Genomic DNA, 16,368 nt, shown 5'->3' on the forward strand with positions numbered 1-16,368 from the left:
ACTAGACCAGTTCCCGCAATGGTTCTTCATATGTTTTAGGAGAGGCGTATCTCTCAGCTACATTTTGGGGTGTCCCGGGGCTAACTCTCAGCCTGTTCCTCTTAAACACGAGGACATGTTAATGAAGAAACAAAACAAATAAATATAAATAAATCTATTTGGTACTCTGCCTGGAACAGGGGTCTTCAAATTTGACAGCTTTAAGACGTGTAGACTTCAACTCCCAGAATTCCTCCTCCAGTCATGTTAGCCCAGGAATTCTGGGAGTTGAAGTCCACAAGTCTTAAACTTGCCAAATTTGAATTTCCTTGGCCTGGAATGTGGGCATGGGGTTATCTGTGGATAGTCGATTAGATCGGTGTTGCTATCAATATATATGGCCACCCTCTTGCCAGAATGACCTTGAGTGGCTAACAGGACATTCAAAATAATGGCCAGCGAATGCAATTATATTTGTGCATATTTAAAGAGCAGGCATACAATCTGATCACCTCATAGCTACCGGCAGAAATGTCAAATCTGAAACTAGAAGCAGGAAACACAGAGAGAGCAATTTACTGAACACGATGGGGAAGAGTTTCTGCTGAATGGTTATGTTTTCTCATGGAGACCAGGAAATGCAAAAAAAAAAAAAAAAAAATTATAGGAAACCAACAGTTCTGCAAGAAAGATTTGCAGTCTAATTTCACTTCTCTGTTTTCATGATTCAGTTAGCCCACCCTGGGTCCTCCAGGAGAGAGTGGTAGAGTGGAGATTAGCCTCTTAAAAGGCTTAGGGAGGGGGGAAATGGTAGACGTAGTAGAACAAAGAGTAAATTTCTGTGAACAGTCTTGAGCAAACCAGAAATGTAGGGATGATAACTCACAGCTTCAGTCATATATGATAGGGCAGTGATGGCTAATCTATGACACGCGTGTCACTCGTGACACGCCGAGGCACTTTGACTGACACGCCTGTTGGTGTGGGGAAAACCTGCACATTTAGAGGCTGCCTGTGCTCTGCTCCAATCCCTGCTCCCTGCTTGTTGTGTAGAGGCGTGGTGTCACCGCTGCCGCGAGATCTTTGCAGCAGAGAACCAGTTTTAACCGCCATAAACTGAGGTTTGTCAGTTTCATTACCTCAGGAACGCTACAGGAGGAAAGGAGATCCATGAGGTTCACAGCCCTGTAAGGTGGCCTTCCGATCCCCACATCCTGCACCTGCAGCCCTGAGACCAGGGAGACGAGTTTCACAGCCCTGTGTGATCGCCCCAGCCCAGTCCGTCATAAACCAAATTATTGATATTTCTTGAAGTGACACACGACCCGAGGAAGGCTACACTTTTTCCCGATTTTCGACACACCAAGCTGAAAAGGTTAGCCATCACTGGGATAGGGTGTCATCCCGCCTCCTTGGAAGCTTCATCACATCTCTCTTGGAAGACCTAAAATGCTATAATAGCTAAGTGTTGGAAAGTGATCCACTCGGCCATGGATTTCAGGGGGTAGTTTTGAGCTAATCACTTCATGTAGGCCATCTTGTGTCCCAGCCTGTCCAACTCAAATCTGCAGATAGAGGTGTCTCACAAATACAGCCCATATCAACCCAACCTTCTCCTTAGGCTTTCTTTGGCCATTGACTGAGTAGCACACCAAGGTTGCTGAAATTGTTGTCCTTTTTCCCCCACGCAGCTGAAAATCTATTGGTGATCCAGTCACCCCCTTACATCCAGACAACAGAAGGGGAAAATCTCACCATGGACTGTAGAGTCCAGGGGAAGGAAACCAAACACCTCCATCGTGTTTCATGGTATAAGGTTGCCTCTGATGGACAGAAGAGCTTAATGACACATGGAACTGGTGTTCTGAAAGACCGAGCGTCTCTGTTTTTGAGGAACATCAAGCAGGAGGACTCTGGAAACTATACCTGTGAAGTTGATAGATATGGCCAGGGGAATGGAACTAGGGTGACAATCCTTGGTAAATAAAACAATTTTCTCCCCTTCCTATGGGAATGAACCACAGTTTGTGGCTTAGCATGCCTGGTGAACCCAACCCATTGTAGGTTCTTCTAGAAATTGTTGACTGTGCCATGACTTCAACCAGGAGATGTTTAGGTAGCCTAAACCAATCAGACTGGAGCCTAATGAACCTGGTTGCATTGATTTATCTCCAGATCGATTATTGATTTCTCCCTAAATACCTCTAATATATCTGATATTGTTGTTAGGAGCTACGGTGGTGCAGTGGTTAGAGTGCAGTACTGCAGGCTACTTCTGCTGGCTGCCAGCTGCCTGCAATTTGGCAGTTCAAACCTCCCCAGGCTCGGGTTGGCTCAGCCTTCCATCTAAAATGAGGAGCCAGATTGTTGGGGGTAAGAAGCTGACTCCGTAAACCTCTTAGAGAGGGCTGGAAAGCACGGTAAAGTGATATGTAAGCCTAAGTGTTATTGCTATCTTCCTTCCTTCCTTCCTTCCTTCCTTCCTTCCTTCCTTCCTTCCTTCCTTCCTTCCTTCCTTCCTTCCTTCCTTCCTTCCTTCCTTCCTTCCTTCTTTTCTTCCTGTTATAATGCAGTATTACAGGCTGACTCTGCCCAGAGCCAGGAGTTCGATCCTCACCAGCTCAAGGTTAACTCAGTTTTCCATCCTTCCAAGATCGGTAAAATGAGGACCCAGATTGTTGGGGGACAAATAGGCTGACTCAGTAAACTGCTTAGAGAGAGAGATGTGAAGCCCTATGAAGCGGTATATACAATAAGTCTAAGTCTAACAGAGGCTACAAACAGAGACTACAAAGAACATTGGCATGGAAACCCAAGCAGGTAGGGGAGTAGAAGTCACAATGACATCACATGTGTTGTGATGTTGTTGTGCCAACGACTTAAGCAACAGTATTAGCCCAAGAGGTGGGATGGGATTTGGGAGCTGAGGTCTTCACTGAAGGTTTCATAGTTTTTCCTCCCTTTCCCCCACTCCCAGGATGTTGAGTTTGCAGTTCTAAGAGTATCTCTTGAGTAAGGAGTACAGGTAGTCCTCAACTTAGGACAGTTCATTTAGTGACCTCTCAAAGTTACAACGGCACTGAAAAAAGCAACCGATGACCATTTTCACACTTAAGACCGTTGCTGCATCCTCGTGGTCACGTGATCAAAACTCGGGTGTTTGGCCGCTGACTCGCATTTATGACGGTTGCAGTGTCCCAGGGATCCCCTTTGGCAACCTTCGACAAACAAAGTCAACGAGGAAGCCAGATTCCCTTAAACAGCCATATCCCTGACAACTGCAGTGATTCGCTTAACAACTGTGGCAAGGAAGGTCATTAAACGGGAGGAAATCCGCTTCTGCTGGTTAGCAACAGAAACATTGGGCCGTAAGCCGAGGACGGCCTGTCGATAAGAGCTTCTCTTCGGAGGCTGTCCACTATGACCAGCTCACTTCGTGTTGCTTGCTTTAAGCAGGACGTGGGAAGCCGTCGCAGACCACCAACGTCGATGGTGACGGCAGGCAACCAGGCCCACCCGGCCAAGATATCGGGAGTGGAATTGGAATCCCTGTGGGGGTTGGAGTAGCCGTGGGCACCCTCGTCTTCTTGCTGCTCCTGGGAGTCCTGGTGTGGAGATCCAAGAGGAAAAATAAAGGTGAGGCCTTCTTCCACAGCTGTCCTTTCATATTATAACAAATTTTATTAATTTTCAAAGACAATACACAGACAAACAAAACATAAAACATAAGAACATAGAACATCTTTTCTAAAAACTGCTGAACAAAACAAATAAAACATCTCATTTAAGTACAACATAATTCTAAATTATCACGTTTCCACACACAATTTAATATGCATCTTATATATTCAACTTCATATCTTATCACTCTTGTCCAACTTCTCACTGTTTCTTCCTTTATTTCTGTTCAATTTTATTCATTAAGCTTATACTTTCATGTATTTCATATTACTATATTTCATATTGTTACTATTTCATATGTTCTTGTCCAACATCATTAATCCTCGATAAACAAAGATAAGCAAACAAAATACATAACATAAAAACATAAAACTTCTTTTTAGAAAGCGGCTTAACCCCGGGTTATAACTTTTTGTACAGACATAAATCAAATTCATGCTCACCTTATATACTATTTCATATCTTATTTAACATTCTATATTTTCCATATGTCTTCTCCCCTCTTTTCACTCTCTTAATTCTATTTTATTTATTTAATCTCAATTTAAATCATTATACTTGTATCTTTTGTCCGTTCTTTTTCAATTATCTATTTATCTTTTCTCTTTAACACAAACTTTTTCCTGTAATCACTAGTTGAAGTATGACACCTTTCTATTTTCCCCCCAAATTTAACACTCAAAATAATACATAGTTTCTATTCTGATTCTGCTTAGTACATTCTACATAACATTTTAAAATACAAAACATAATGATCTTATAGTATATTAAAAATAATGAGGCCCTCCGGAAGTCGGAAACAGGACCGAACAGTCAGAAACAGGACAGAATCAGTCCGAACCGGTAGAATCCCACCCCTGGTCAGAGGTGGTATTTGAACGACTCAAAATTTCCACTACCGGTTCTCCAGAACTGGTCAGAACCTGCTGAATACCAACCCCTGACTTTGGCCTAGAAAAGAGAAATGGATGCATTTGGCGCAGTAAGCAGGGAAGCATCCCAACTTTTACAAATCACAGAACTCCAACCTCTTCCCGCACTCTTCCCGCCACGAAGCCCAATCATTCCTCCCCCCGTCCCCCCATTTCTATGGCAGCCGGAAAGAGTCAAGCAGAAGAAGAAATCTTAGAGGCTGAACAAGCCACAGGTCTCTTTCCATGGTTTTGAGTCAAGTAGAAGAACCTTGATAGTCCTTGGTGTCAACTGTCCCATTGGCACATGCGGCCAAAGAAATGCCTGGGATGTTGTTTTACCAAGAGTATAACTTTACTGGCAGATTCATATGAGTCACAATAGAAGCAGTGGTGCGATTCAACCGGTGTAACAATGCTTCGTGTGCGTGCTCTGCATTTTTTTAAAAAAAAACCATTTTATAGTTTAATACTTACCTTCTACTGCAGCACAAGATGACTAAAACAGCCAAGGCGCAGCAAACCACTCTTCCGTGAGAATCAGCTGTGCTAAAAAATACAGAGCAGGGGCAGATGGGCGGGGCCAAATGCTCACCGGAACTACCGGTTCGCCTGAACCGATCCGAACCGGTAGAATCCCATCACTGAATAGAAGCAAAGCCAGTTCTGAAGTTTTCGCGTGAAAAAACTGCATGGTTAAAATCCCTCCTTTCCCCTCTGGGCTGCCCACTGTCCACCAATCCCAGTGCAATCTCTTCGTTTTGGGAAGGAGCCTGCTGGACTCAGGAGTCTCTCATCCTTCGACCTCAAGGTGTCCTTGAAGCCCTTGGAAGTTGATCTGTGTCCTCAGGGTCACCTGAGTCTGCACTTTCCCTCTGGAAATCCATTCCTCCTCCCACACCATTCCAAGGGTGCTCACCCCAAATTGTATAGCTAAAAGTCTGTAGAGATTCTCAGCCATTCCAGGCTCTGCTTGTCCCAGGAGAATCTCTACAGGCATTTAGCTATACAGTTTGGGATGAACACCTTTGGAATGGTGTGGGGGTAGGAATGGATTTCCGGGGGTCGGGGGAATTGCAGACTACAGGAAATAGGAGCGCTACTCAGGTGACCCTGAGGACACAGACAAACCTCCAAGTGGCCTCAACAACCTTCTAAAAGGATGCAAACGACCAGCTGTCTACAAGGAATATAAATCCTTCCATTCCCCACCATCCAGTCAGAGCTGAAGAAACTTCTTGGATGAGAAGCGAGACGTCTTCAAAAGGAAAAAAACGAGAACGTCCATGTCAGCCTTCAAGAATCTTCTGCTTGTCTTTCCAGCTGCCATAGTAACAGGGGGAGGGAGGATAAATTGGACTTTGTGTGTGTGTGTGGGGGGGGGAGTGCTGGAGGCTTGAGAGGGTGAACTGTAAAACTTGGGAAAACTTTCTTGTTTATGCTTGCTTGCTTACTGCGCAGCTGCAGCATCTTTCTATCCAGGCCAAGGTCAAACGGCCAGATGTCTGAATCACCACCTGAAGATGCCCCACATAAGATTATACACATCTCAGATTGGATCACCAGTTTGAGCTCTTGGGGGTGGGAACGTTGCCATCACTTTGTACATGTGATTTTGGGGCCGAATGCCTCACATCTTGAATTCTTTTGATGCTACCACTTGGTTTCCAGTAAAAGTCCTTTTCTCTATAACAACGGAGTCTAATGGTTTCTTTCTTGAATTTTGAACGGAGCCTCACCTGACATTATTCAAGCTGACTTTCTTATCAGACTTGGCAGAACTTTCCTTTTTTCCAGTCTTGACCTTTTCCTGGTGCCCCAATGCCCTATTATATCGAGCCTCTAGATACACATTTCTCCAAAAGACGCATGCTTTTTGCAAAAACAACACCATCTCCATCGGTTTCTTATATGGATATCTTCCTTTACCAAGAGTGGTGCCGTGGTCTAGAAATCGAGCTCTCGCCTCACAATCAGAAGGCTGTGAGTTCGATCTTAGGTAGAAGCAGATATTTCTCTCTCTGGGCACGATGAGAATATATCAGCTGAACAAACCTCCGCATTGGTGACAGGAAGGGCATCCGGCCAGTAAACCACTCTGCTAGCTCCGTTCAGTTGTCCAGACTCCACCCTGCAAGGGATTATGAGGTCGTTAAGGAAGATTGTGATATCTTCCTTTTCCAAGAGAACTCCAGTTTGTGCTGCTGAAAACATATACATAAGAGTAAAATGTCAGAGAACTTCCCATGTACTTTATGAGAGAGGTATGATTCCTGGATCCATTTAAAAGAAAAATCTTAAAAGTCCTTCTGAAGCTCAGTGAGGTATGAACTTCTTAAAAGGAAGAGGTCCAGGGAGGGATTTAAACAGTAGTGGCCACCCTCATTCATTCATGTTCATTCATGGACAAAGCACCTGAATAATGGATGGAAACTGATCAAAGAGAGATTCAACCTAGAATTAAGGAGATATTTTCTGACAGTGAGAACAATCAACTGATGGATCAGAAGCTGCCTTCAGAAGTTGTAGGAGCTTCATCACGGGAGGCTTTCAAGAAGAGACTGGACTGCTATCTGTCAGAAATGGTGTAGGGTCTCCTGCTTGGGTGGGGAGTTGGACTAGATGACCTACAAGGTCCCATCCAACTCTGCAAATCTGTTGACTCCTTCATGACAATTCTGGAATGTGGTTGAGGAATAATGTTTCATGTTCCTCTTTATTTCACTCTTGTAGGAGCTTCAGAAAACCCTTCGGAGGCTGAGCCTACGGTAGCCAAAGAAGCCCAAAAGGTAAATCAAAGGACTGCTTCATCATGAAATCACACCAAGGTCTTTCCATTCCTGTACTTGGCATTTACTGGATGTTTAAATACTTTTGGGTTTTAAAAATAACGTTTCTTGAATGTTTAATCGCAATACAGGTAATTCTTGACCTACAACCATTCAGTGTGACTGTTTGAAGTTACAACAGCAGGGACAAAAGTGATTTCTGGCCGCTTTTTTCACCCTTATGTCCATTGCAGCAACTTGAGGTCATGTGATCAAAATTCAGCCACTTGGCGACTGACTCATATTTATGACGGTTGCAGTGTCCAGGGGGGTGTCATGTGATGGCCTTTTGTGACCTTCTCACAAGATTGATCTTGTTGAGATGGATAATGTCATGCCCCTGTCAGAGTCTGAATCCGAGGAGGAAGCCGGACAGATGACAGGAAATGGGAATGTGGCTATTTTTGCTGTGAGGGGGGCTGGAGAAGGGCAAAGTCCGGCTGGGCAGAGCAGGGGGAGAGGCAGAAAAAGGGAGAGAGAGTTCAGAGGAAGACCCAGGCCCACCCCCTCTTCATCCTAAGGCACGCAGGGAGGAATGGAGAAGAGAGCAATGTGAGTTGCATGGCTTACGGGGGAGGAAAGGGCCTTGATTCCCTTCACTAGCTGCAGCTGGGAAGACAGTTGATAAGTAAGGCAAGCTTTTACAGTAGCCTTCCCCTGTCATGCCCACCAAGCCATGCCCACAGAACTGGTAGTAAAAAAAATTTGAACCCCACCACCAATCCCATATATGGCAGGGGGAACAAGGAAGCTTCTTTCTAGTATCCAGAATTTTTCCATTGTGTAAAATATTACCCATTTTAAAGATTGTAAAAGTTCATCCTCAAGGCATTGATAGTAAGACTGAACGACTTCTGGAGCAGATGCCATTCCTGTTTTAGTCTTTTTAATAGCTTCTTTATTTTTATAGTTCTATTCAACGCTTGCCTTGGTTCTCTATGATTGTCGGGAAATTCTGTTTATGTAAATATTCCTCTAGAAGTATTTCTTGACCTGTATATAAAGTACAGTATCGATGAAACTCTTTTTGCATATTTGCATTATCTGTCATTACAGCATTTTCTTGTCAGTTAGTATGGTCGCTTCATTTTCATTCTCTTTTTGTAAGACATGTGCCCGTCATTTCCCCAACTTATTTGCAAATTCAAAATGTCCTTGTTTTGCAGAGTTCAGCTTTATTTCCATCTCAGTGTTAGTATAGTTAGTTGCTGCTGTAGTAGTCTGATCTGGTGACTAATAGTTGTCTTTTCTGGACAGTTTCAAATAATCCTTCCTTTTTTTTCAACTTATCCAAAATCGTTTGTATTTTCTCTTACCTTTTCTTTTAAAACCGATTATTACGTTGTATAAAATATCATCTTACAGATGCTTGGTTTGTACCCCAAACGGTTCTTACTTTTATGTCTTTATTAAGAATGGAACAGAATAACAGAGGTGGGAAGGGACCTTGGAGGTCTTCTAGTCCAGCCCCCTGCTCAAGCACGAGACCCTATATCATTTCAGACAAATGGCTGTCTAGACTTTTCTTGAAACCTCCAGGGATGAAGCACCCACAACTTCTGAAGTCCAGCCATTCCACTGGTTAATTGTTCTCACTGTTAGAAAGTTTTCCTTAATTCCAGTAGCTTCTCTCCCTGATTAGTTTCCATCCATTGTTTCTTGCCCTCCGGAGCTTTGGAGAATAAGTTGACTCCCTCTTCTTTGTGGCAGCCCCTGAGATATTGGAAGACTGCTGTCATGTCATCTCTAGTCTTTCTTTTCACTAGACTAGAACTATCCAGTTGAGGTTATTCTCAAAAACCACTTTTAATTTCCCGTTGCAATTTTCTATTATTTCCTTTCATAACAACATCTCTTTCCATCCACACCTAAAACGGCTATTTTTTTCCCTTTTAAAAGTTACAATCACTGAATTGTGACTTTGTATGAACAAAGTCTTAAGCATCCGAATCGTGCCTGTTCTTGAAAAAGATTTATGTCTTTCAGAAGCCAAAGTACTGTATATTCTTTTCAGTCACTATTTTTATATCCCCATTCATTGTCACACTCTAAATTAGCCATCAAAAGAGATTCAAAATGAATCTCTGGTAGTTCGCCTTTTGTATTATTAATAGTTTTCCCCCTCAGAAGCTTCTATCATTTTGCTGGGAAATCCCCCCATTCTAGTCTCACAGAAAGCACAATTTCCATACAATATTTGCATACATTTGCAACTCTAAAAGAACATTGACCTCTCGTCACATGTTGGGGCATCAGGAGCAGGGTTAATATGATGCAACTAATGATTGATTGTCAGTCCTGTGAGGTAGTCCAGACAAGAATCGCACCCAGCAGCAATATCCTCTATCCTCTATCCTCGTAGTAAAGTTACGTTGACAGAATCTCACAAGTACATTTCTTCCTGGCTGGGTAGTACGATGGCTCGGTGGTTAAAGACACTGAGTTTATCAACTAGAAAGCCAACAGTCCAGGGTTCAAGACCCAAGTGTTGCATGGCGGAGTAAGCACCTGTCTTTGCCTAGCTCCTGCCCACCTAACAATAGCAATAGCACTTAGACTTATATATCATTTCACAGTGCTTTTTACAGCCCTTTCTAAGCAGTTTATAGAGTCAACCTATGGTTTCCAACCATCTGGGTCCTCCTTTTACCCACCTCGGAAGAATGGAAGGCTGAGTCAACCTTGAGTTGGTCAGGGTTGAATTCCTGGCAGTGGACAGAGTCAGTCTGCAATACTGCATTTTAGCCATTGCTCATCGTGGATGGATGGATGGATGGATGGATGGATGAATAGATAGAAGGGCAATAGCACAGACTTATATATGCTTCACAGTGCTTTCCAGAGGGTTACAGAGTCAGCATCTTGCCCCCAACAATCTGGGTCCTCGTTTTACTGACCTTGGAAGGACAGAAAGCTGAGTCAACCTTGAGCTGGAATTGAACTGCCAAACTGCAGCCAGTGGTCAGCAGAAGTAGCTTGCAGTACTGTATTCTAACCACTGAGCCACCATGGCTCCTAGCAGTTCGAAAGCATGCAAATACAAGTAGATAAATAGGTACCACTTCAGTGGGCAGAAAGCACCCATGATGTCATGCTGGCCACATGACTGTGGAAATGTCTTCAGACAGCACTGGCTTAAGGGCTTTGAAATGGAGACGAGACCCTTGAGTCAGCATCAACCCTACAAACGTTTTGCCACAGTTTGTAAGTGGTTGCCAGTTGTTAAGTTAATTCCTGCAGTTGTTAAGTGAGTGATGTGGTCATTTAGTGAATCCGGCTTCCTTCATTGACTTTACTTGTTGGAAGTTGACTGGGAAGTTGCAGATAGTGATGACATGACCCCAAGACATTACAGTTGTTCTAAATGCACGCCAAATACTTGAATTTTGATCGCATGACTATGGGGATGCTGCAACCGTTATAAGTGTGAAAAGGGGATATCAATCACTTTTTTTAGTGCTGTTGCCATTTCAAGCAGTCACTAAATGAATGTTTGAAAGTTAAAGACTACCTGTATATGCTTGCAAACCTCTCTCTATGTTCGTAATAATGGCTGCCTTCATGCAATGTGTAGAGCTTAATTTTCTTTACTTTTGTGTAGGATTTGGAAGTGAACTAAGGGAGGAGTGCGATCATAGTAATTTCTTGCTTCAATCCTGGGTATTTGGGTGGTTTATCATTCATTGCATAAATCCCAAAGGGGGATGAATTTATTATAAAAAAGATGTTGAGACTCTAGAAAGAGTACAGAGAAGATGATTAGGAGACTGGAGGCTAAAACATACGAAGAACGGTTGCAGGAACTGGGCATGGCTAGTCTAGGGAAGAGAAGGACCAGGGGAGACAGGAGGGTAGTCTTCCAGTATCTGAGGGGCTGCCACAGAGAGGAAGGGGTCAAGCTATTCTCCAAAGCACCTGGGGGCCAGACAAGGAATAATGGGTGGAAACTGAGCAAGGAGAGATTCAATTTGTAAATAAAGAGGAATTTTCTGACAGTGAGAGCAATCCACCCATGGAACAGAAGTTGCCCTCAGAAGTTGTGGGAACTTCATCACTTGAAGCTTCCAAGAAGAGACTGGACTGCCACCTGTCAGAAATGGTGTAGGGTCTCCTGCTTGGGCGGGGGTGGATTAGATGACCTACATGATATGGACCATTCTTGTAATGTCTGTTTCTGACAAATGGTCTATGAGAGCCAGTTTCTTTGTGGTGTCTCAGAACACATGATGGTTTTTTTTAGTTCCTGTTTAGAGAATCTGCTGATTTTCATATCATAATTAAAAACCACCCTTCTTCTCCTGTCCCTGTCTTTCTTAATAGCACACTTTGACCAAGCGAACGAGCGATGTGACATATGCTGACATCAGATTCCACAAAAGGGAAGCTCAACCAGATACTGAAGTTGTGTATGCAGAAGTGAGATTGGGCACAAAACGGCCTGAACACAGAGATAGAGGGACCCAGCCTGCAGGCCTTCACTGAGAGAAGGGGACAGGAGGAGGTATTTGGAGATGAGTCGTCTTCAGAAGTTCCTGAGATATGTCCTACCATGAAACGGATGGTTCCTTTCAAAGCCAATTGCCCTTGACAAGTCTTCACTTGTTATCCATGAATGGAAGAATTGCAGTCTGCCTCCCCTTTCGGTAGAGGCAGACAACCCTGTCTTCTAAACTGAAACCATCATGGCGTATCTAGACACGATGCCTTCCTGAGGAGAGCCTTCTTGTGAAAGGATCATCTTTTATGGAGAAGCATCTTTGCTTCAGCACCTGGAAGGTGGACTGGGACAGAATCTTCTCCACTGGAGTGAAAGGGTCTCTCTTTTTTTTATTATCTAGGCAATATTCTTATTGCTTCTGATGCTGACAAGCGAAAATCCTTGCAAGCCTCTACACTTGAATGGGGCTTTCAGTTGTGCAAAATGACAGAAGAACACAAGGTGGCAGGAAAGACCAAGGAAAAGAAAAAGGCAAGAAAGTTTGTCTCCATCTAGTGGTCATCTGAATTTCTGCAGCCAACCTCTCAGGGCCATCGTTCAATTGTAACAATACGGCAACTGAACATTTCCCAGACTTGATCCGTTTCTACTAGAAATTTCTCTCAAGGGATGCATCCCCTTGGAAGTGATCTGTTTGCCAGGCATGGTTGAAGGGAGCAGGAAGTGAGGCTTAGAGCAACGGTTGGCAAGGAACCCAGTCTTTTTTTTCCGACATGCGTCCTTCTCTTTTTCTTTTCAATGTCCTCTTCTCGTCCTTCTCACCTCTGCAGGAAAACTGAGTGCAGCAGATGATGAAAAGGAAGTTACATTTTCCTAATTGGTAGGGAAGGGGGGATTTACATTAATAACAGTTTTGGAGTTGGGGGTAGGGAGGGGACAATTGGAGATGCTCTGTTGGATTGTTGACAGATCGTCCATCTCACTGTGTTAGTGGTAGCATGGCCAAAAATGTGGATTCTCACACCTGAAAAATTGTATGAGGGGAGCTAATTTGCAGTAATTTTCACAAGGATGTTGACATAAGTTTGGGGACCCCTGGTGTAAGCATTGAAATCCATGCCAGTTGCCAAGTGCCTGAATTCTGATCACATGAGTGCGAAGGTGCTCGTGACAATCGTAAGAGCAGGGATTGGCTGTAAGTAACTTTTTGCAATTTCAAACAGTTGCCAAACAAATGATTGTAAGGCAGTATCTGTGAGAGGAACCTTGGAGTCCTGGTGGATGATCCCTTAAATATGAGCCAGCGGTGTGCAGCAGCAGCCCAGAAAGGTAATACGATCCTTGGTTGTATAAACAGAGGCATAGAATCAAGGTCACGTGAAGTATTAGTACCACTTAGCAAGGCCACACCTGGAATACTGCACTCAGTTTTGGTCACCACATTACAAAAAGGATGTTGAAACTGGAAAAAGAGAAGAGCAACTAAGACGATTAAAGGCCTGGAGACTAAAACATTCAAAGAATGGTTGCAGGAATTGGGTAAGGCTATTAGAGAAAAAAAGGACTAGGAAGGACATGATAGCAGTATTCCAATATTTGAGGGGCTGCCACAAAGAAGAGGGAGTCAATCTATTTTTCAAAACACCAGAGGGCAGGACAAGAAACAATGGATGGAAACTAACCAAGGAGAGAAGCAACCTGCAATTAAGGAGGAATTTCCTGACAGTGAGGACAATTAACCAGTGGGACAGCTTGCCACCAGAAATTGTGGATGCTTCATCACTGGAGGTTTTTAAGAAGAGACTGGACAGTCACTGATCTAAAATGGTATAGGGTCTTCTGCTTGAGCAGGGGGGTGGACTAGAAGACCTCCAAGGTCCCTTTCTCCTGTTCTGATTCTGACTACCTATGCAGGCCTTTGCCTCCTGAGAATCTCCTGAGGTTCCTATGGCATCACAGATGTTTACTACATTCTTTGTGGACTTAATTGTAGATTAAGTTTACGAGCAACCACATTTCTCTAATCTTTCCTGCAACCCTTTTCCTTCTGCTTTCTCCAGTAGAGCTTACCAAACTGCACTGCTCTTTTTAGCCTGCACACTTAGGAGGCTTTCGGGATGCTCATGAGTTTGTTCTATCCTGCTTCGGTGACACTACAGCAGTTTGCGTAGAGCTAGCAGGAACTAGTAGCAAGAGGAAAACTCCCAGAATTCAGACAGTGAGTTCTCTTATGTTCTAAAGCAGGGTGTCCAACCTTGCAACTTTAAGACTTGTGGACTTCAACTCCCAGAATTCCTCAGCCAGCTGGCTGAGGAATTCTGGGAGTTGAAGTCCACAAGTCTTAAAGTTGCCAAGGTTGGACACCTGTTCTAAAGGAAGGAGATAACGTTGGATTTAAATTTGATATTCAATGTATTGATGTACAATCACATGAAATCATTTAAAACGGCATAGACACAAGAAATTTGGAAAGCTTTAATGATGAAATTAGAGAAAGGAAGAATTTAGACATCTCATAGTCAAAGTACCCTCTGACCCCATTGAATACAGACAACATGCCTTCCTGTCATTGTGAGTAGGAAGCACAACAATTTAGCACAGAACATACAACAAAATATGGAGCAGGAGGAAGAGGAGGAGGAGGAGGAGGAAGAAGAGGAAGAAGAAGGAAGAAGGAGAAGGAGAAGGAGAAGGAGAAGGGAGAAGAAGAAGAAGAAGAAGAAGAAGAAGAAGAAGAAGAAGAAGAAGAAGAAGAAGAAGAAGAAGAAGAAGAAGAAGAAGAAGAAGAAGAGAGGAGGAGAGGAGGAGGAGAGGAGGAGGAGGAGGAGAAGAAGAAGAAGAAGAAGAAGAAGAAGAAGAAGAAGAAGAAGAAGAAGAAGAAGAAAGAAGAAGAAAGAAGAAGAAGAAGAAGAAGAAGAAGAAGAAGAAGAAGAAGAAGAAGACTATCTTACTATCTTTCACCCATATATTTAGCTATCAAAACCCAGTGGTTTTTAAAGTATTGCTCCATTGAGAGATTCAAAGAATTAAAGTTTCTTTTCCTTGATGCTTTCTTAACCAGAAAGTTGCAAAAATTTATGGGGAGGAAGAAAGTGGCTTGAGAAAAATAAAATGTTTTTCAAAGCTGTTCGGAAGTTTCATTAACTTCATCTGGCCTTTGAGGAGCACTTCCCCAAAATGACTCACAGAAAAATTAAACATAAAATCTGAGATATTCAGAGAGACGAGGATCTTTGGAAAGTTTCTCTTCTAATGCTATATATTTCAGCGGTGCTCTCTCTTTATGCCTGATGAAGAAAGACAAGCAATTACTGTCCCAATTCCACTAATTGTATGTTATCACTTATGCTGACTGGGTTTTTTTTCATGATGTAAGCCATATCTAATGGCTTACAAATCATAAGCATAGCGTCTAGCTATGTACTATGTATGAAATACCCCTTGTTGTCAATATCATTATTTCTATCCTTAAATAGACCTTTTTTCTAAAATAGTCCTCCAGGGAACAAATCAGCAAATTGATTGGGTTTATTCTTTAAGAAAATCTTAAATATTAGACATGCAGTAGATGTGATGGTCAAATATCTCGGTAGCTAAACAAAAAAACAGACTAATTCATTTCTTGGTAAATGCAGATTTGGGGTAAAGATCAGTACAATATGATTAAGAATCAAACCAAATTATGGTTGGTGGTTTATGGTTTTTTTATTAGTGTTGTGAGCCACCCAAAGTTGTGTTTAAGATAAGCAACCACACACATCTAAAATAAAATAAATCTTATTATACTTAATAAGTTGGCTTGGCTCACATGATCTGAAACCATCCATAAGCTAAGTTATCAGTTACCCAATGCCATTTTAGTCTAGTCTAGCAGCTTGTGTGAGCACAGCCTGGGACAAGGGGAAATGTTTTGTATGTCCCAGATGTTCCCAGCCCACTTCTATGTATGACCATGTGCAATTCTGGGAGTTGAAATCCACACATCTTCAAGTGGTCAAGCTCGAAGAACACTGACTTAGACTTTCCTTTGATTCTGTGAAACTAGATCAGTGTTTCTCAACCTTGAGGTCTTGAAGATATGTGGACCATGTGCAATTCTGGGAGTTGAAATCCACACATTGTCAAGCCTGAATTTGACATAAGTGTAGCCATTTTAGTTTGTCTTAGTATATATATTTTTTCTTATTTTCTCTGTGGCAGTAATGGGGGGAAGGGTTTCGGGCTTGATACATTCCTAAGGGGGGAGGAGTGGAGATAAAGGGAGTTATTTTGGCTAGATGATTCTTCTTCCCGTGGGAAATGAGCTGTCCGTGCTTAGGGCCCCTTGAGGTGGAGATTTATGACATCAAGCAACGTTGTATTACTTCTATTGGAGAATGTGACTTTTGGGGATGTTTCTAACTTCTAATATTGTGGGGTAATTCCGGGTTGGGTCAGATCTGGAATTACCATGGACTGCCAATTTGATACTTTCCCAAATAAAAGAAATCTTTTTGAAGATGGACTTTGTTATTTTTCTTTTAACATGGAT

General features: G+C 42.8%; 2 protein-coding genes across 6 annotated transcripts in view; one reads left to right on the forward strand and one right to left on the reverse strand.

Moving 5' to 3' along the window:
* Positions 1 to 16,368, forward strand: part of LOC113420310 (neural cell adhesion molecule 2-like) — a 51,093-nt gene that overhangs the window by 17,109 nt on the left and 17,616 nt on the right. Inside the window, exons 4-8 of one of the 4 annotated variants that reach the window (XM_087971732.1) lie at positions 1,671 to 1,958; positions 3,436 to 3,615; positions 7,305 to 7,360; positions 11,720 to 14,082; positions 14,217 to 14,521. In XM_087971732.1, the coding sequence (XP_087827858.1) occupies positions 1,671 to 1,958; positions 3,436 to 3,615; positions 7,305 to 7,360; positions 11,720 to 11,881 (686 nt within the window). In that variant the 3' untranslated portion in view covers positions 11,882 to 14,082; positions 14,217 to 14,521. Of the gene's footprint in view, positions 1 to 1,670; positions 1,959 to 3,432; positions 3,616 to 7,304; positions 7,361 to 11,719; positions 14,083 to 14,216; positions 14,522 to 16,368 lie in introns of those variants that run through there. The other 3 variants (XM_087971734.1, XM_087971735.1, XM_087971736.1) reach the window with 3 other exon arrangements.
* The window catches only part of DRC7 (dynein regulatory complex subunit 7), a 45,878-nt gene continuing 44,299 nt past the window's right edge, over positions 14,790 to 16,368 (reverse strand). For both annotated transcript variants that reach the window (XM_087971711.1, XM_087971712.1), the window contains one exon: positions 14,790 to 15,124. In XM_087971711.1, coding sequence (XP_087827837.1) covers positions 15,031 to 15,124 — 94 coding nt within the window. In that variant the 3' untranslated portion in view covers positions 14,790 to 15,030. The remainder of the gene's footprint in view (positions 15,125 to 16,368) is intronic.

Source organism: Notechis scutatus, chromosome 9, assembly GCF_049901735.1.
Source record: "Notechis scutatus isolate UNSWTSFEM ecotype Mainland chromosome 9, rNotScu1.2, whole genome shotgun sequence".
Classification (NCBI taxonomy): Eukaryota; Metazoa; Chordata; class Lepidosauria; order Squamata; family Elapidae; genus Notechis; species Notechis scutatus.